Source organism: Lolium rigidum, chromosome 4, assembly GCF_022539505.1.
Source record: "Lolium rigidum isolate FL_2022 chromosome 4, APGP_CSIRO_Lrig_0.1, whole genome shotgun sequence".
NCBI classification, from domain to species: Eukaryota; Viridiplantae; Streptophyta; class Magnoliopsida; order Poales; family Poaceae; genus Lolium; species Lolium rigidum.
This window is the reverse complement of record NC_061511.1, coordinates 9693174-9714374: the sequence shown is the minus strand read 5'-3', so window position 1 is coordinate 9714374 and position 21201 is coordinate 9693174. Positions and strand designations below refer to the sequence as shown.

At 41.4% G+C, this 21201-nt stretch overlaps 1 protein-coding gene and 1 non-coding gene across 2 annotated transcripts; both read right to left on the bottom strand.

The window, feature by feature from the left end:
- Positions 1 to 3715: 3715 nt before the first annotated feature.
- TRNAR-UCG lies at positions 3716 to 3789 on the bottom strand. Its single transcript has one exon. It is a non-coding gene; the product is annotated as a tRNA-Arg (tRNA).
- A 711-nt stretch (positions 3790 to 4500) lies between these two features.
- LOC124708018 lies at positions 4501 to 13100 on the bottom strand. The gene is made up of 18 exons (XM_047239708.1): positions 12954 to 13100; positions 11873 to 12079; positions 11612 to 11707; positions 11381 to 11433; positions 10491 to 10587; positions 9682 to 9755; positions 9209 to 9326; positions 8316 to 8426; positions 7924 to 8000; positions 7675 to 7741; positions 7121 to 7186; positions 6509 to 6616; positions 6221 to 6351; positions 5907 to 5973; positions 5749 to 5816; positions 5571 to 5664; positions 5241 to 5311; positions 4501 to 5139 (listed from the first exon to the last, which is right to left on the bottom strand). The coding sequence occupies exons 1-18, from the start codon at positions 13083 to 13085 to the stop codon at positions 4806 to 4808; spliced, it is 1971 nt and encodes a 656-aa protein (XP_047095664.1). The 5' UTR covers positions 13086 to 13100; the 3' UTR covers positions 4501 to 4805.
- Between the last annotated feature and the right edge of the window lie 8101 nt (positions 13101 to 21201).

Here is a 21201-nt window from a genome sequence, read left to right as displayed (position 1 = left end):
CTTGCTTGTCCGGCTTGTACGCGGAGAAGGCCATTGGTCGACGTGGTGGGTCGGCACCAGTTCGCCGGAAGTGCAAGCCGAGGCAGCGAATGGAGGGCTACGACATGCTCAACGCTGACTAGTTCGCCGACGGTCCATTGCACGGTGAGGCTGTTTTTAGGCGTCGTTTCAGGATGATCCGAAAGCTCTTCCTGAAAATTATGTATGCCCTTCGAGACTACAACTGCTACTTTAGATGCAAGTTGGATTGCACCGGCATGGCAGGGTTTTCCGCCCTCCAAAATGCACAGTGGCTATGCGGATGCTAGCATATGGAGCTCCTGGTGATGCTGCCAATGACTATCTTCGGATGGCGGAGTCCACCGTCCTTGATTGTTTCTACCGGTTCTGCAGGGCGGTCATAACAGTGTTCGGGGACATCTACTTGAGATCACCCACTGTCGAAGACACTGCCCGGATCCTCGCTTTCAATGAAGCTCGAGGATTTCCATGGATGCTTGTAAGCATTGACTGCATGCATTGGAAATGGAAGAATTGTCTGTTTGCCTGACAAGGAATGTACAAGGGTCACAAAAAAGGTTACCCTGTGATACTTGAGACAGTGGCTACCCATGAACTCTGGATTTGGCACTTCTTCTTTGGTATGCCGGGATCTAACAACGATATCAACGTCTTGCAGTGCTCGCCGATCTTCTCCAAACTTGTTGAGGGTCATGCTCCTCTGGTTGACTTTGTGATCAATGGTCGGCACTACAACAAGGGATACTATCTTGCAGACGATATCTATCCAAAGTGGGCAATACTTGTGAAGACTATTATCTCAAGCCCCGTCCTCCCGGAGGAGGCGGAGTTTATCAAGGAACAAGAAGGTTGCCGAAAGGACGTCGAGCGTGCATTTGGTGTCCTCCAGCAGAGATTTGTTGTAGTCCGGTTCCCAGCTATGACTTGGTCCCAAGATCAGATGTGGGAGGTGATGAACTATTGTGTGTGCTTATACAACATGATTATTGAGAATGAGCGAAAGTATCCAGTTCCTCTGAGCGAGCAAGCTGCACCATATGACAGAGAGGGTCCTCTTGCACAGCCTAATCACCAGGTGTCGGCATCGTGGGCTTCGTTCATCGCTGTACTTCAGGAGATTCAAGACTCCACAATGCATCAACAGTTGCAGGATGTTCTGGTGGAGCACATATGGAGGATTCGGGGCAACATCAACTAGTTTCCATCTGATTTGTTTCAAAACTTCTTAAATTATTTGCTTGCTTTGTTGAACTGTAACGTTTATTTGTAAAAATAAGCTAAATATTGGCTAAAATTTGTCAAATTCGCCTAACTGTGAATTTATTTGTGAAACTAAAGTCAAACTAAATTCGGCGGCCAAAGTTCCGTCCAATCTGTCGCTATTTAACGTCGGATTTGACCGTGGGGAAGCGCCAACGGCTGAAGATGCTCTAAGGTGAACGTTTTTGGATTTATAGTTGGAATACACTATATGGTCGACATGCAAGACTTTTGCAGTGCAAATTAAACTTGTTCTTTCGATATTTGCAATTAACCTTTTATACTTAGAATGAGAAGAATTAGATAAGCGTAGAAGGTAGTCTTGAACAGTGGAGATATACCTTGCTCGACTCCTTGTGTTGGATTAAATGCTTGTACTGTACGTAGTTAATTGCCGTCGTGTTTTTCTTGTCATCTCAGTCTCAGGAATGAAACGATGGCATGCATGATGCTTCTTCTCTTTCGTCGATGCCGCGTGCAAGTACAAGCGTGTGGCTACCTACACCCACTTTTCCAAGTCTCCGACTCCGTGCTTGGCCCGTACTGAAGTGGAGAGGGAAGCTAGGGACACCCCGTGCCATCCCTGTTGCTCGTTTCTCGTAAATAGGTAGGAGATCCATTTTCGGCACGGTGGCTACTTCAGGAATGCCACAGCCCCTGCGTGTCGACCATCCAGCGGTGTGATGCACTGAGCAAGTGTGAGCACAGAGTGACTCTCTTCACTTTTGTTTTTTTTTTTTTTTGAACAGGGGAGGCCTCGAAGGGCCTAGAGCTTCATTGCAGTCAAAGCAGTGGCAGTACAAATTACAGAAAGGGTCAAAGGAAAACTAGAAATTACAAACTGACCCTCACAATTTGCACAAAGGACCCTGTGAACGAAACAGGAAAAGCAATCCGGTCCAGCTCCATCTCCACCACTGCAGAGCTCGCCGTGGTCAACCTGCATGCCGCCGGGGACGAGACCACTTGGGGCATGGAGGTGGGAGCTAACCACGACAAAGCTAGATAACCTCGAGGCCTGGAGGTGACGGTCGTGCGCCGTCGCTCGAGGCTGAAGGGGCCGCCCTTCGGCTAGGATGAACGGCGACAGAGGCGCCGTATGAAACCTCCAGAAGAAGACCTGGAAGTGGCGGCCGAGAGCCATCACTTGAGGTTGGAGGAGCCGCCCTTCGGCCATATAGAACGGCGACAGTGGCGCCGTAGAGAACCTCCGGTGAGAAGCATCGCCGCTCCCCTGATGCAGATCTAGTGGCCAGCCGACGAAGAGCTGCGCCCCCTCCCCAATCACGCCACCATGACAGATCAGGGGGGGAAGCTTGCAGTTCCAGCCTTGACCACCAGATCCCGCCGAATCATCCTTATTTATGGAGATCTCCTCTCCCTTCCACCTCCTCAACACCGGCTCCGACCACCGGAGCACCTTGAAGTAGGGGAAGAAGATGGTGCGGCTCCAGATCTGACTGAGAAGATCCATCGCCTCCCTCCCGGCATAGACGCCAAGCGCCATAAAGGACCAAGACCTAGACCTACCACTACCGCTATGTACTCCGGCGCTTGCTCCTTCCCTACTCCGGCCGGCTATTCCGGTGGAGAGGACATCGGAGCGGCCCGGCGGTGAAGAAAAGCCTCTCAGCTACTGTAGCAGGGCGAGAGAGAGGAGGGGGGATGCTCCCTCTTCACTTTTGTTGGTTCAGCAGAAATAAGCTGTAGCTTCCACATCGATGCATCGAGCAAAGGTACCCGACCGACAGCCACAAGTACGCTCTAGTCTACAGTGATTAATTACAAGTGTTTTGCCATGTGCCAGTTCATCTACTACAACTAGGCCTAAAGGCATCTCCAGCCCGACCCGTTTTGAAAAATAAAAAGTGCCGGTTTTGGTTTGGTTGGATCAGACCGTAGATATGAAATTGGCTATCTCGTTTTGTTTGTATGTTTGGGTTGGGGTTCAGTCCCAACGGCCCAACGCAAAAGATGGAAACCACCATATGGTTGTTAATGTTCCATGTTTTATTTTAGATTAAAAATATGAAAAAAGAGACCTTCTGATCCGAAGACATGACAACTGAACGTGAAATTGGATATGCGACAACTAAACGTGAAAAAAAAAAGACATGATAACTAAATGTGAAAAATAGCGGCAACTTGATGAAATAGCATATTTTTTGTTATAACAAATGAATGCAGAGTAGGTAGTGACAAATGAGTGTGAAAAAAAAAACAAAAACAAAAATTGTGACACATTTTTGGTTATAAAAAATAAATGCAGGTCATGACAAATGAGTGTGAAAAACAAAAACAAATGAATGCAGAATAGGTAGTGACAAATGAGTGTGAAAAAAAACAAAAGCAAAAAAATTGCGACACATTTTTTGTTATAAAAAATAAATGCAGGTCATGACAAATGAGTGTGGAAAAACAAAAACAAAAATTGCGACCACAGTGGGAGTCGAACCCACGACCTTCTGATCCGAAGTCAGACGCGCTAATCCACTGCGCTATGCGGTCTTACATGCCGTGCTTCACACAATTACTTTCCTGAAGATGTACTTCTACGGCATGTGAATTCTTTTCTCCCTCAGCAGCAAAGAATTCTCACATGGTGTTCCACTTGAGGTTGCTTTCGGGAGAAAATCTAAACGTTGAATGACAATATAAAGTAATGGCTTTACCCAGAAGGGCCCATTGCTTTGGATAGTGTAATGTATAATAATACAACGAGATTGAAACATGCACATTGATTACTGAGCATGAACGTTTCTTTCTGAAGTTTTGTTGCACTTCATATAAACTAACCATAAATAAACTTTAGATGCTTTTGTCATAACAAGGGTTACATAAACAGTTCATATAACACAGAAAAACAAAATGAGGCGAATTTAGAGCTAGCTTCCCCTCCGCTCCACTAAAAGATGGCGTTTTAGACGTACGGCCGTATAAAATTTTCAAAACAGTAACCATAGTATGATTTTAAAATATTTAGATTGGTCGCTTTGAATTGTATGTGCAAATTTGTTCTTAGACTGATATTTTATTTATATATCACAGTAAAATTTATTGCCAAAGTTTTTAAGATTAAATTTAATTGACAAGGCTGCATTTTAGAGACCATGATGACATCTACAAAAACAGCTAATAGGGAAACAATACACCTTCAACTGAACGCCTTTCAAGGAGGTGGATGAGTTCGCCAGCAAGAAAGGAGTGCAGCTTTTAATCAACACCTTAATCAAAATGTCTGTATTGTTTTTTTTTAAAAGTCCAAACTTGTAAGTCTTACAACGGTGTTGTTCAGTAATCAGTACACATGTAAACTGCGACATCATCATGGCAAGAACAAACAAATAGCAACTGTCTTGCCAAGGTTACAGGTCAGTCGCACAATCTGCATACCTGCAGACAACGTGAAGATGCAATCGAACAGACACCGCTATATACATCCGACGCTACACATTTCTGTGGCATGTCGGAACTGAAGAAATACATGTTAGTGCAGATGCTCGATTCGGATGATGAGTCGGCGCTCAGTCCTCTTCGAGCTCATCAAACTCCCACCCGCTGATCTCCTCACCAGAGTAATCTTTGTCATCCTTCCCGAAACCTGCACCCAGGTCTGCAAGTTCAGCATCAGAATGCACCTGCTGCTCGGCCTTCAAGGGCGATTTGGGGGAATCGACATGTGCGGCTCTAGGGGTAACAGGTGCTTGGATAGGCGAAGGGCTCAAGTCAGATCTTTCCTCAGGTAGTGGCCTTGATTTGTGGTCTTCTACACTTAGTGTTGGCCTTTCTATAGATTCAAATGCTTCCCTCAGTTTCTCGATCTCATCAATTAGCTTCTTGACCTCTGGGTCATCTCTCCTGAATAAATATGTCAAGTTCAGAGTTCAATTTCCACGGAGTAAGACCACGTGGATGCCAAATTAGAAATAAATCATCAAGGAGAGAACAGCCGACAATACCTAGAATTAGCCCCATGCTCAGAATAGAACAGCTTCTTTATGTGATCAGCGATGCTGAAAGCAATTATGATCTGAAAAAATTGTTACTATCAGCCATTTACATCTTTTTTTCCTATGAAAAGCTGAACAGATATCAAAGTTGTAAAACTAAACACAAATATGGAAGCATTAGTATAACAAATGACCCTATCACTTTGGAGGCTGCTGCAATTATGTCCAATAACGTTGCGTAAAAGAGATGTGAAAACACGTGAAGGAAATCAACCGGTAAAAGAAAAAATGCAGTTAAAATTTGCAAAACCAAGCTCAAGCCAAGTTAAGGAGTCAAACCTTCTTTTCAGTTTCCAAATATTCCTCCTCAAGGGATTTAAGTGGGTTTGTCTTCTCTGATGATTCATCATCTTTATGTTCTCTTGTCTCTTCCCTACAAGATAAATTCAACTATAACTATGATACCACATGGACACCTCCAGTGTGAGAAATACAGAATAGGAAGAGACTGCAGTACCTTGAGTTCAAGACTGCCAAATTATCCACATATGTTTGGATACTCTCAATCGACGGGCTTAGGACTTCCTGATAAATACAAAATTTGCAGATGATACAGAACAACATGGAGACGTAATATCCAAGTGCATGGATGCTATGGTGAATCGCAAGACTTACCTTGAAGGTTGAAAGGTGATGTTTGGTCAACTTCAGAAAATCACTCACACATCTCTCCAACTCAACACTGCAAAGTCCATAACATATTATATTACAAAAGGGTAACTTCAGAAAATCACTCACACATCTCTCCAACTCATCACTGCAAAGTCCACCACATATTACATTACAAAAAAGGGTAAAAATAGGCCGTTGACCAATTTCATGCACAATAGTTTAAATATTGGAACACTTTTCAAATTAGAAACTTTACATGAGAAGGAGAAGCATCAAATAGAAGGAGCACTCAGGGTACAGCAACAAGCGCTTCATACCTTGTTTTCTTTTCCTTCTGTTCATTGTATGAGGACTGGAACTGCCAGGTGTTCTCAAGGAAATCGATCCAGGTTTTGACTACATTGGCTTCAACATTACATAAGGTGATGGATTTCGAGAGGTCGTCTTCCTGAGTTGATGTGGAAAGAAAACTTATCAAGCACCATCTTGAGCAACAACTATGTTAAAACAAAATTAAAGACGGGTAACAGTATGACAAAGAGATTGTTGTTGAAAGTAGCTCCTCAATAAAACTGAATCCATCACAAACAGGAAAGTATCAGCACCTTCGTTTTTAAACTAAATATAATTTGGCTGTTTGCCTCATCAAATTGGTCCCTCTCTTCCCTGGTTGTCTTGAGCCGCACAGAAGCAGCCTTTATTGATATATTGACCTGCCAATGAGAAATGCCTTCATAAGAGAACATAATTCAAAGAATATTCTGAAGATACTAATGATGGATATTAACTGAATCTCCTATTTCAATTATGATGTACGGAAATCTCGACACCCTAGCAGTTCTCTCTTTTCACATCAGTAACTCAGATGGCAACCAGATAAATATCTAATTGTTTTTGGCACAAAATCAATTATTTTGTATAACCGGTCAGATACACAGCCTTACTCTCTTGCATCGTGCACACTCTAGTTGTACTGAAAGAGAAGTCTCAGGCCACATTACTTCATTTTTACAGTTTAACCTTACTAACAAAGCATTATAATCAGATCAATAGAAAAGTTAGTTGAAATAAGTTCAAGCAACTTGTCACCATACCATCATATATGTATAAGATCTGAAACTGAGATTTGGGCAAATAAGGTGTGTGTGTAACTAAAATATGCAAAGCTCCATCAAGATATATATTTTAGGAACCTACATCAAGAGGAGAGAAGGTACCTTTTTCAACTGAGCCTCAAGTTCATCTCTTTGCTTCTCCAATTCAGTAATCTCAGAAAGCAATCCCTTTATCAGGACATAGAAAGAAAATAACATTAAGGATGCCACACTTATACAGAATAAGCAGGGTGGAAGACATATAGAAGCACTTAACCATCAACATATTTTTGTAGCATACTAGCATATCTGGATATACATGCAAACATGAAATTATGTGCAACTAAAGGTGCATGTTCTGCGGGACCATACTAAACATGCATAAATTACTTCATAGCATGCAAGTTCTAGGAAATAAGAAGCTACGATATAAATATAGAGATTACAGACACAGTTACTGGATATAAGTCAAGGTAGTTGGCAGTTGATTACAGAGGAAAGCAAACATCGAGGCCATTAGATCTGGAGTTCCCTATGGAATCCAAATGAGATTGGTTTCAAATGGCTGCATTTTTTTTTGAACAAACAAATGGGTGCATGTTTCAATCAATTCATGAAATTGAAGTCCCAAATATGCACCGATGTATTTCAGTTCACATTCAATCTAGCAAACTTACCTTCTCAGCTGCATTCACTTCATTCTCTTTTTTCACACGAAAGTTCAGAGCATCTTCTTTCTGACGCCTGGCATGAGAACGAAGTTAGACATGATAGAAGACCAAGAATTTCTGGCAACAATGAACAAGAAAAGCATAAACCTGCATACATGCTATACAGATGAGAATGGATAATTAACACAGCAAATGTCTTTCATATCAAAAATATTTCCAAGAAACTATAAAACAAAATATTCTCAGAAACAAAACCTGTGGTCCATAATCTGCTGTTCTGCTTTGGAGGATGAACTAGCAAGGGAGTCTGCCAGGACCTTAAGCTTGTCGACCTGCAAGATTTAGTGAAGATGGTGAGCAACCGACAGGACCACATATTTGTAGGTCTAAGAGCCCATGATATATATATTTTATATTTAGCTGAAAAGCAAACATGGTAACCCCCAGTCACCACAAGGTAAATAGCACACCAGTTTGAGCTATACAAATCCTACTTGCTAACCTTTCTCGTGGTGGAACTATATTGTCATTCTTTTGTAAGTCTGGCGACTATCCCATGAAAAGTATGAACTCCTTAACATTGCAAGGAATGTAAGGCTCCATAACTCAACATCAAAAAAGGTTATAAACATAAAACATGTGCATGCCTTCTGAGAATGAATCTCCATGGAGTCCCCAGGAGCAATCGACTTCTTCTTCAGTAGAAGTTCTTCCACTCTAGAGCAAAAGCGGACTTCTGTAAGTGCCTCTTTCAAAGCCTGGGAAAAAAACAAAATCAGTGTTACCTTCCTTATGAGCATTGAAAAGAAACACCTTCAGAACAAGATGAAAAATATCCACAAAAAAGTTCAAAAATTATTGGTCAGGAATAAAGTAATTCATATCCATGTACAGTAAGGAGGGAATAAACGAATGGTTGTAATCAATACAGAGTTAATTCAGACAGCGCATCTCTCTAGTCAGACAAAAAAAACTAGCCCCTCCTTTGTGAAATAAATGTTTTGGATGCATGAAGTCAAACTTTTCTAACTTTGACCATAATAGCTATTTAGACTGATGCTCTGAGATGATACCTCTTATCGCAGGATGGTACTGATACCTCTTTTGTGTGATGATACCATTAAATTAGTTATCAAAAATGTATTTCATTACATATTATTTTATGCAAACACATTATTATGAAATAAGTAAATATGATTGGCAGCTTACATATGGGAGACCATGTCCACTGACCATGTATATGTCAAAAATCAAATACAGCATGTTTTTGAGAGAGCGGCACAGGGACATAGATTTTTATGGAGGCAAATAAACATTTAGAAACTTCTATGAAATATTTGCAGTTTGAAATTTTGAACTAATCGATTCTGAAGCCATTGGCAGAACAGATATAAATAAATTCACAACCCAGATAGAGAAATTATCAATGCCGAACCCCTTGGCACATCTAGCCGCCAAGTACTAGACACTAGGCAACAAACTATGATAAAATAAGAAGGGAGGCAAGCACAAAGTCATAGTATATATGACTATGTAATACCTCAATATTGGCAACAGCAATCTTCTCTGATGCTTTATCTTGATTTTCAGTTGATTGAGACCGTGAGTTCTCCTTCCCTTCTAGTTCTCTCCACAACTCAAGGGTTTCAGCATCTATCCTGAAATTTAATACAAGGTGCACAGTAAGAAGCTAATCTAGCTTGAAACCGTAAATAAAAGCACCACAGTATTATGGGACCTTTAGGTTGCAGGAACGCACGTGGTATTTGTAATACTGATCTGCAATATTTAATATTTTAAAAATTCTGTAGAGGACTTCACATGAGTTCAGTTTGTACTTGAGGTGTTATTAATTCAGAAAGTAGAAGTGCAAACACCAGTTGACAATTTTTTATGCTCTGCATAAATTAAGCTACAAGCTAAAATGTCTGACTATTCAGAACAGATTGCAGTTTCTGGAGGTTGCTACTCTGAATACGAGATAGGTAATTAGGAGATTAAGTAATAATTCACCTCATAATATCAGCATTTCTCTTTAGTCCTGAAATAACATTCCGTGTATATTCAAGTAATTCTTCACGCTTCACCTGTTCACACAGATACAATGAATTATCGAAGTTAGACACACCCATCTACAGAGCTAAGTAATGGGTGCATCAGTCATTTTTGAACTTAGAAAATGCTTCCAAAAATAAAAATTGGTAGCAAGAAGTTGTCTGTTCTTGCTTAAGAACTGTTTCTTATTTTTCTGCAGTGTTCTAAAAAAACAGACACCACATAAGCAATTCCCTAGTGTTAATTCTTGGAGCAACGTTAAGGACAGTTCAGAGTCTGGAGCCCAATCAAAAAGATCTAACATGTTACTATAGGTTCACCTAAGTGTCTTCATGAAAAACACATTTAATTTAAAGTATCCACAAGAATTACCGAAGGGAATGCGCCTGTAGTCATGTCTGGTATGATAGTAAGCAACACTTGAACTCGGTTAGTTCTGAGATAAAATTAGGCTGCTGTTTGAAAGAAGAAAATACTGCTAGTGGGCAGTCAATTCAAAATTTTCAACCACTTCAAGAGTAAAAAGGTAGAAGATGGGGATAGATCCAAAGGCCCAGTTCATAAGGAAAAAACTTCATCTATTTGCTCTAACCAATTAGACTAAAGTTCTCTTTATGAGACACTCATGGTAACGACATGTACGAACAACATGAGTAACAGAGAACCGTGTACCATTATATTATGCTGAGCAATCTCTAACAGACATCACCTAAAATCGGTTAAGGTTTTGATAAAACATATGCGATTAAAGGCAATAGGGAACTTACCAGGACTTCATCTTTGTAATTTGAGAAGGCATTGGCCAGATCTTGCACACTGTTCACGATTGCCTTGTTGACTTCTTTCCCACCAGTGAGACACAGGCTGCAAAACACAATATTAGTTGCAAATTAGTAAATTATAAAACGTTTCACTGATGACAGAAGAGTAAATAAGGTTATGTGTGAAGTGTCAACTGTGAAGTACCTGAGAGAAGAGTAAATAAGGATCTGTGTGCCCAGAAAAACTATGATCTCAATAAACTAGTATTGAATATGTTTACTAAATAACAGTTAAGAGTGTCTAAGTGTCAGCAAAAAGCTAGTAACATGACATAAGGAATGTGTAATGCTACATTTAAATGGTAAACCCAATTGTGAACTTGGAATAGAAGACGAAAATAAACTTCCAGTCACTAGCTTATTACAATTCAATAAAAGAGGTGGCGAGCTATCAGTTTACACTCCTACACCATACAGATAGTACAAATCTAAACAACACAAGGCAATGGAAATGCTGTTCAGCGAAAGCAAGGACTTGCTACAGGGTGCATTATGTGAAACTTCTTTTTCATTCTTTGTTACAAGCTCTAACTATTCCATACTTGAGTTTGATATAGTATAGCCCAAACCCCAAAGCTGAGTGAAGTATAGTAATAGTCCTGAACTTTGTATTAGGAATTCAATTACTTCCTCTGATTCATATTACTTGCCACCAGCATGGATGTACCTAAAACTAAAATATGTCTAGATACACCTATATTATTAGCACCTAATATGGATCGGAGGGAGTAATAATATTGATAAATAAACTCTGTTGGCTGGGACAATTTTAACTACGTTGAAAAAATAACAGATGACAGAAAATATATAAGCAGGCTATTTCAGAAGCAACTGACCCAAAAATTTCCAAGAGAAGTGAAACTTCTTCCTCAGATGGAGCTTCAAGAATCTGTTTGCATAAAAAAATTAGTAGTGTATAGCGTGAGGCTGAGTAAGAACTAACAGTAGCATTCTACAATTGAACGTGTGGACTGGTTTCAAAAAAAAATATATATATATATATATAGCTCAGACATATTATTAACTAGTAATTGTGTGGACAGAGCAGGATGGAAGGGTCCACTCACCATGGATTGTGTAATATCTTCAAGTGCCTGGCTGTACAGGAACACATCACGGAAGTTCATAGGTGCTCCTTCAATATCAGGATCATAAAACAAAGCCTGCTCGCGACAGTTCAGTTTAAAATATAATTATATGAACTCAGGGAATTTAAAATATAACAAAGGTATGTACAAATGAAGATAAGAGAACTTGACTAACATCAGCTTCTTCTCAAAATAACTAGGCAAAACAAACAAACATGAAAATGGAAAAGACTAACTCACCAATGGTGGTTTTAAAGCATCTATTTCACCAGCAGAATCATGATCTTCAGCATCCTTCAAATCTGATCCGGCAAGTTCAGCCTCAATGTCTTGTAGTACTCCCAACCAACGCCTTAACAGTTCAACTCTTTCAGTCCCATGACATGAAACTGCTGCCTCTTCCAAGCGCATTACTGTTTTCTTGAAACTTTTGAAGCTCTGTGTACCCTGTGAATTACACAGTAACCGGAACGTCTTAAGAAAGGAGGCAGATGAACATGCAGCAATAGCAGTCAGTCTATACTGCACATTCTAATACCGAAGTATCTTTATTTGTAAGCTAAGCAAACATATTTGCATGAACCTTACAATATGCAAATCTAATCTGAAACTAATCCACATTCCCCATCAAGCCTCAAATCTAATCTGAAACTAATCCACATTCCCCATCAAGCCTCAAATCTAATCGGAAACTAATCCACATTCCCCATCAAGCCTTAAAGTGCAGACCCCATTCCTTTTACTTGTATTCAATCTGCCACAGTGATCAAATCAAAGCTAGAAAACACAAATAGATCAGTAGAGTTCTATTTTGATGAACTGATCCATCATGACTCGTGAGATACCATGATGAACTAATCCACATTCCCCATCATCCCTCACTTCCTACTAGCTATATACCCATGAGGCACGAAGTTGGACTACACAGTTCCATTCCCCAAGCCAAAACTTGTTAGATTCGCAGCTATGATCCATCACCATCCTGTTTCTCAAGCCACACACATCACAAGTCCATGGCCTTGCTCTGAGTACAAAATGCCACTCAGGAACCATGAATGCTCTAGGGCATACACAAGCTAGGGCACTGACCGCAGTGGTCGCATGGCACAAATTAAAGCTCCGATTCATAAACTAGCGCACCGCGGTCTTCGCATTGGCGTGCGGGCGCAACGAATTAGCCCCTCGGAAAGCCCCGACACTTGCTCCACGCCGCCAGAAGGAGCCGAATTTGGATTCGGCGGCTCATTCGGGGAGACCGAATAGGATGCTGGCGGGGAAGGAAGGGTGAGGAAGAGGGGGGAGGGAGGGTCCGTGAGCTCACCCCGCGGTCGTGGAGGATATCGGAGACGGCCTGGCCGGCATGGTGCGCGACTGCGTCGGCGTACCCTTTGACGGCGCGCGCGACGCCGCTGCGACCGGCCCGGCTCACCGCGCTGCGCAGCCACGACGACATCTCCGCTCCGGTCGGCCCCCTTTGTGGAAGCTAGGGCAAGGGGCTTGGGGTTCTGGTGGCGCGGGCGCCGACGACGAGGTAGGACGGCGGCGCGGCGCGGCGACGACTTCAACTGGAGTGGAGGCTACGGCGAGAGAAAGGAGGGCGACGTGCTCCTGGATTTGGGTTTTGGAGTCTTCTCTCCGCGTGGTTTACTCTCTAGTCTAGGCATTCTTTCTCGGTGACGTCAGCCGCTTAACATTTTCCTTCTTTCGGAATTGCTAGCTCCAGGGCGACCACCCAAACGCCCACCGTAGGAAGGGCTCAAGCAGAGTTGCTAAATCCATTCTAAGAGTTCACAAGAAGTACAAAGCACCTACAAACAAAACAAATTACATCGAACCAATAGAAATACAATAGGAAAGATCCTATGGATAGGGAACCCAATATAAATTCGTTGGGCAGTAACCCTCTTAGCAACGCGCCATATGGAAACTCGGGTGTGGTGATAAATGAGCGAGGGCTGGGTCACCGCCACCTTAGTGGTGGGCTACATCTTCGCCTAGATGTAGTATAAGTGACCAAGGGCCTTTACATCTCCCTCGACGAATGCGAAAAGCAAGGAAGCTAGCTGAGCCAAATAGGTTACAGGTGGGTAGTTAGAATGTAGGATCCTTGACCGGTGAACTACATGAGTTAGTGACTGTTGTGATCAGGAGGTGTATAAATATTTTTTTTGCATGCACGATACTAGATGAGGTCAACATGCGAGGGATGTTGACAATACTGGTTTTCAGATTTGGCATTCAGGGTCAGCCAACGCTAGGAACGGCGTAGGCATCCTCATAGAGAAGAGCCTCAAAATGGATTACTGGACATTCGAAGACAGGAAGATAGAATATCCTAGTCAAGCTAGTTGTTAGGAATCTTGTCCTAAACGTTATTAGTGCTTATGCCCCACAAGTAGGGCTCAACATGAGCGCTAAGTGGTAGTTTTGGGAGGACTTAGAGGACGTTGTTGGAAGTGTACTGACAAACTAGAAGCTTTTCATTAGAGGAGATCTCAATGGTCATGTGGGTACAACTAACATAGGGTTTGAGGTTGTGTGTGGAGGCATTGGGTATGGCAAGGAAAACCAGGAGGGCAAAGTCATTCAAGACTTTGTGCTTGCCTACGACTTGTTGGTAGCTAACACCTTCTTTACGAAGAGGCGATCTCACTCAGTGATATTTAGCAATGCTCAACAATCTAGCCAGATTGACTTTGTTCTTACTAGAAGAACGGATAGGAGGGATTTCTTGGATTCCAAAGTGGTCCCTGAGGAGTGTGTTCTAGATCAACATAAGCTTGTGTGGTTGCCAAATTTCGCTTTCACTCTCGTGTAATGTCAGACAAAGGCTCCAAAATAATAAGAACAAAGTGGCGGAAGCTCAAAGAGAAAGTGCAACAAACCTTTAGGGGGAGGATGATCATGGAAGGACCATCGGACGAAGTGGAGGTGTGATGAGTCCAAAAAGCAACATGTTTTTCATTACATAAACATTTTTTTGTCTCGTTACATGCTCTATCTAGTTTTGAGTATGTCCTAAATGCATGATTACAAGTATATATTGAGCCATTTTCATTAGAGATTAGCACAACTCGTAGTTTTATTTAGTAATATTTTATCCTTTTTCCTTGTCTTTTATGTGTGTAGGTTCTATGAACCTTTATTGATAAAGCACGACAAAAGGAGGCAAGTGTCAACACCCGGATTTTTAAGTCCAGATGCCTATTATGCCATTCCTCGCAATCCCAGGAATATTGTTTTTGCGAGGCATAATAGATTGATATCACAACACATCATTCATTACATACCATAATCGTCTTACAAACAAAGGATCACATGATCCAGTCTCATTACAATAATAGAAGTTCTATTGATCAATTACATAACACATAGCGGAAGCGAAGTAACGTAGTAGTAGTCCATTTATTCCACGAGCAAGCGTTGACGTCGGGAGTGATCCTAGTTGTCGTAGACGTCCTGCTATCCTTCTTCCGGGTTCTGGTACTCGTCTTCATAGTCTGGCCATTTGAATAGCCAGGGACACAGCCATGAGTACTTTAAAGTACTCGCAAACTAATACTAAGGTAAAAACTAGCAACTATAGTAAGGGGGTGCTAAGCTCTAGTTTCATTTGCATAAAGCCAATTTTATTTCATAAGCACTTTAGAAATCAAAACCTCTTCATTTGCTAACTAACTCAAGTGGGAACATTAGTGTCATTCTCACAACTCAGTTGTGATTCAAAGTCAAAGTCACCTTTCAATTCAATTCACAAGTCACCATTCATAGTTTTAGAAAAGTTCTGATGACGGAACAGTATGGCCTTTCCAACTGTCCATGACCGCGGACGCGGCTATTCGAATAGGTTTAACTCTGCAGAGGTTGTACAGTTGTGCCACAATAATTGCAATAGTCCGTCAGGGGTAACTGGCCCTGATTTATCGTATGCAGTACGCGAGCTACCAATCCTAACCTTTCATTTACATACTCTAGTATAGGCACCTCTCCCCATGAGCTTGGTCACCGGTGAAAACAAACGGTCAACCCGGGAACTGCACAGGGCTTGGGTAGGACATTCACCTCATTTCACGTCATTTCACTTTCGAGGGAGGCAGCCTCGGCATAACCCCTATGGCGCTTGTTCAGAAGGAACCCATACTAAAATACATAAGTTTCCAGTTAAGCCTTACCCAGATTCAGGTATTATGGGGATACTTAAGAATTGGAATGGTATCGCATCCGAACCCAACCATCAGTTTTTGGTAAGTCTCACCAAGTCATTCACAAGTCATATTCACCTTCAAAATCTTTCAATAGAATGACTCATCATTCCAAGGTTTTCAAAGTCGTTGGTTTTCACAAGTTCCCATCTAGAGTAGCCAAATTTTAGTTTAGCACTAGCAACTAGTCATGAGGGGTGCTAAGCAACTTGTCTTGCTCTAGGCTAAGTTTGATACTCTTGTACTACTCCATAACTAAACTAAGTGAATCATGAATCAAAAAGTACTTTGATAAACAAAATTTAGTAAAGCTTGTAAAGTAAACACTTGGGATAGGAGCATTAAGCATAAAGTAAAAGTAATGGTGCCTTGCTCTTGTAGAGCTTTGCATTAGTCTAGTTGCATTGGTAATAGCTTGCCTTGATTGGGGAGGTGATCAAAGTTCTCTTCTCCTTCCTCTTGGTAGAATACCTCCTCCTCTTGATAGTTTCCGGTACTAGCGTCTAAAAACGAATATGAGGATACAATCACCAAACAATACTTAAGTACTCTTAATTAGCCTTCATGGCTCACACAAATGATCTAGCATCACCACTTAACATTTATCAAAACTATGCTAGGGTTTCCTTACTTAGTATTAGGAAAATAATTTCCTCTCATACTAACTTAGGTGTTACTTTTAATTACTTAGAGAAATAATTTCCTCTCATTAATAATATATGACCTAGGTTGACCAAAGTCAACCTCTTCATACTTATTATTTAAGAAAATGATTTAAATGAGGTGTAGCACCTCATACAATTTAATCCTAACATGGTAAGGATTTAATATCAACAAACAATTCATATGAGACCTAAATGACCAGAGTCTCTATCTCATTTTGAAATGTTTGTGACAAGATTTAAATGAGAGAAAAACTCCCATATGATTTATTAATTGTTTTGGACAATATCTTTGACTAGAAATAGCTATATAGTCCTTTAATTAAACTAGGCCATGATCATTCAAAGCAAGCATGGCATATCTTTGCAGAAACAATTAGTACAAGTGAAATGTGATTTATAGCGATTGGATTCACTTCAAAATTCAAATTGTTTGATTTTTAAGATTTATTTGAATACTGAAAAGTCTCTGTTTTGTTATTTTTGCTATTCAAAATCTACACAAGTTATGGGGTTGAATCCAGTGGGGTTAGCTAGATCAATTCATAAGCTTTCTGGAACATTTTGATTTGCTAGATTTGGACTTGTATATTTGAAACTATTCAATTTTTAGCACAGACCAGTATTGAAATTTGCTGAATCAAATTAATTTGAAATAAGGCTAAATGGGCTTAGGCGGGAAAACTAGTGGGCCGAATGATTTGAAACCGAGAAACCAGCCCAGTAACGATTCGGGCCAGCTGACAAGAGGTCACACTAGTCAGCGAGAGTAACTCGCCGAATCGGTATGCTCTAACCTGTACCGTTGGATTAGAGGCAGATCCGATGGCTGTGAGTCGTCGTTACCGACGGGGAGAAGACCTTGCTGCGACGGCGAGGTAGGGGGTCGGCGGCGTGATGGAGCTCCGGCGAGGGGCGGCGCGGGTGCTAGATGAGGTTGTCGAGGACGAGGATTCCACTGGTAGCCGTGGGAGGAGCGGAGGTGGGAGGGCCAGGGAGATCAAGTGCTTGTGTGTGTGGCATGGTACTCGGCATGGTAGCAATGGTGATCATTCCCTCACTTTAAGTAGGGCTGCTGGGCATAGGATGATGCAGAGGAGGTACATGAACAATAATGATCAAAGCTAAAAAGGGGTTTAGGCAAAAATCCAGAGGTTAAAAGGATGTATTGCATTTTCCAAATTGTGCCTGCAAGGTGTTTGAGGAAATGGCCGCATGAAACTTTTATTTGAATTTTGGAAATCTTTTTGGTGGATCTCAAACATATAATTAATGTGATAGAATGGTGGTGGTGGTATTCATTTTGGAGTTGATTTGCAAAGTTTCAAAAATGTGATCATCTTCATTTTGTTTCAAAGTCCTCTCTTGTCATCTCCGTTCCGGTCAACCTGGTCAAAGTCAGCATGGGTGGTCAACGAGCAAAATTGTTCACATGGACATGGTCTTGGATGACATGGCAAGGGTTGACCAAGGTTGGTTTAAGACAAGTCAAAACCAGAGGGGTAAAGTGGTGAAGATTTTATAAAATGGCCATATGACCATTATCATATGTAAGTTGAATTTGAATTCATCTTTGATTTGAATTGGGTTTCTTTGATTCAAAAGGATGTGTTATTGATATATAAGTGTTTTACACACAATGGCACAAGCCAAAGTGGCCTTGATTGAAGATTTGCAAAATTGGCTAAGTGTGTATGTGAGGGAAAGATGGAATTTTCTCACCATTTGATTTGATTTTTCTTGACTTCCAAAGTGATTCTTATTAGTTTAGAAACATTTCAAAACCATTGAAACCATTCCAAAAGGTCTAGTTCAAATATTTGCAAAAATGGCCATAAACACATAAGAGGTGATGTGTCAAAATTTCTTATTCTTCTAAATGGTTCCCCTTGCTTTACTTGAGCATGGGATAGGGTCCATTTAGTGTGAGATTAGGTTTAGAGAGGGTTTCACACCATTTAGGCAAGGTAGGAGTGCCTAGGTCAAGATTTGGTGAAATGGCTAGGTGCCACATATGCCTCTATGCATATGTTGCATTTGATTTTTAATTTGACTTGGCTTGACCCAATTGAGGTTGTTGAGTGTTGAAATGGTATAGAGGAGTGATCCAACCATTCACAACAAGTCCTAGGGTCAAGCTCCTCAAATTTACAAATTTGCTATTTTACTCTCATATGCCTCTATGGCATTTTTAGTTTCTTTTTAAAATCTTTGGTTTCACTTTGGATTTGGTTTGATAAGTACTAGGCAAGGTTTATGAAGGTTTTCCAAACCTCTAATCAAAGTAGAAAGGCCTAGGGTAAAGATTTACAAAAATAGCCATAGGCACATATGCCTTTTTCTTAATTAAATACCTTTTTATTTTATTTTAACTTGGATAGCAAAACGAGGGGTGAGGTCTAGGGTTTAAGATCATTTCAAAAACTAATAACAAGCAATCATGGCAATAGCACAAGAATTAAGCAAGATCAATGCATCAAACTTATTTTCAGAAAAGTTTTTGTTGGTTCCAAAATTTGGAAATAGGGAAATTCATTTGTTTTGTTTTGAAATTTTTGGGATGTTACAAACCCTTCCCCCTTAAATAAATCTCGTCCCGAGATTTTAAGAAAAGTTAGGTTCCTAAGAGAGATTGAGCATTTTGATTAACAGGAAGACATACTTGGCATGGTCCGGGGTGCTTCCCGAGCTTCATTGCGATCATGTGGTAGAAGCGGCCGTTGTTGTTGTTCTGGTTCCTTCTACCTGCGAAGCGGCGCTGTTGCTGGGCAGGTGCAGCGGTGTTGGCGGCAATCTTGGCAAGCTTCTTGGGGCAATCATTGGAGTAGTGACCCACAACTCCACATTCATAGCAGTTCACCGTTGACTTGTCCTTCGGGGTGACGGGGATGGCATTACTTCCAGTCCTCGAGCCAATGTTGGTGTTGTTGTTGTTCGCGGAACTCGTCTCTTATCTTCTTGATCAATCCTTGGGGCACATGGTACTTGCTAAATTTCAGCTTGAAGTCTTCCCAGGTCATCATCTGTCCTGCATTCATTGCACGGGCACTTGTCCACCAGGCTCTTGCAGGTCCTGACAGGTAGTGGGTGGCAAATAGTACTTTCTCTGTGGCTTCAACTTCCGCAACTTCGAGGTTGTTCTCCATTGTCTGGAGCCAGTCATCAGCATCAAGGGGCTCTTCAGTCTTGTTGAACATTGGAGGGTTGGTGTTCTGAAAGTTCTTCAGCTTCGATCCCGGGTGATCGTGGTTTCCATGGCCTTGATTGTTCTGAGCTATCTGCTGCAGTGCGGTAATGTTGGCTTGGCGTTCAGCTCTTTCGACTTCTCGGTCTGCCATCATCGCCTGCAGCATCTGCATCATGGCATCCTGGGTGGCACTGCGGGTTGGTGGGGCCATCTGAACATTGAGGTAGATGATAAGATAAGAGGGAAATTTCTATGGTTTGTTTTGTTAAAGTTTAAAAAGTTCATAACTTGAAAAAATTTGAGTAGTGTTGCGGGGGTAAAAACCAACAACACTTTTTCATTCATTCCAAACATCACATATTACAAAGCTAACACACCGTTGGTTTGAAGAACCATTCATCGCTCTACGATACAAGGGGATCCTGATACAACTCACACATACGAAAGTGCATTAAATGATACTACTCTTCAGGGGGGATTCTTCATTTCACGGTTAATGTGCTTGGCGAAAGGCGAGGGCGTTGTCCAACTCCTTGCGGGTCTTGTACAGCAGGAAGTCCAGACAGGCGACATAGTAGTTCATCTCCGGGTGCGGGGGCATGGTTAGTGGTCTTCCCATGGGGTCATGTCTTGGGTAGTAAACAAAGCGAGTGTTCTTGATCATGTGCTCATTTTGTCCACACAGGCGGGCAATTGCTTCCTGCATAGCTCTCGCTATTCCCTCCTTCCAAGTGTTTCCCGTTACAGAAAACCAGATGGTTTCCCATATTGGGGCTCCAAGCTTTCCTCTCAGATCTGCAGTAACTTCCCACCGAGGTGGTCCTCCCGACGGATGGTTGAGGGGTATTCCGAAGAACTCGGGATACGGGCGTCCTAAATACTCCACTAGTTGCTTCAAATCCTTCTCGAACATCAGGTTTCCTCCATGGCCAACTTGATAGGACTCACATTGGTACTCCATCTGTGAGCAATTAGGATAAGTAAGTTAACGAAGTGATCAAGTGTGCAAAATTTTATGTACCATTACAAATAAGAGCATGGATTTATTATTTTGAAAAGATCTCAAGGGTAAGAGGGAGAATAAGTTTTCATAAATAGTCACTTCATTTGTTTCAAAACTAAATTTTTCAGACGTCCATTCTAACTAGGGTCTCCTAAGGTCAACAATGGCTCTGATACCAACTTGTCAACACCCGGATTTTTAAGTCCAGATGCCTATTATGCCATTCCTCGCAATCCCAGGAATATTGTTTTTGCGAGACATAATAGATTGATATCACAACACATCATTCATTACATACCATAATCGTCTTACAAACAAAGGATCACATGATCCAGTCTCATTACAATAATAGAAGTTCTATTGATCAATTACATAACACATAGCGGAAGCGAAGTAACGTAGTAGTAGTTCATTTATTCCACAGGCAACTGTTGACGTCAGGAGTGATCCTAGTTGTCGTAGACGTCCTGCTGTCCTTCTTCCGGGTTCTGGTACTCGTCTTCATAGTCTGGCCA

Bases quoted from the DNA above. Each gene is read 5' to 3' on its own strand.
- LOC124708018 (XM_047239708.1), bottom strand. From the start codon at position 13,085: ATGTCGTCGTGGCTGCGCAGCGCGGTGAGCCGGGCCGGTCGCAGCGGC. The intron at 5,817-5,906 runs GTAAGTCTTGCG...TGTATTTATCAG, and splicing joins ATCACCTTTCAACCTTCAAG to GAAGTCCTAAGCCCGTCGAT. The intron at 5,312-5,570 runs GTTTGACTCCTT...CAATTTTTTCAG, and splicing joins ATTTGGAAACTGAAAAGAAG to ATCATAATTGCTTTCAGCAT.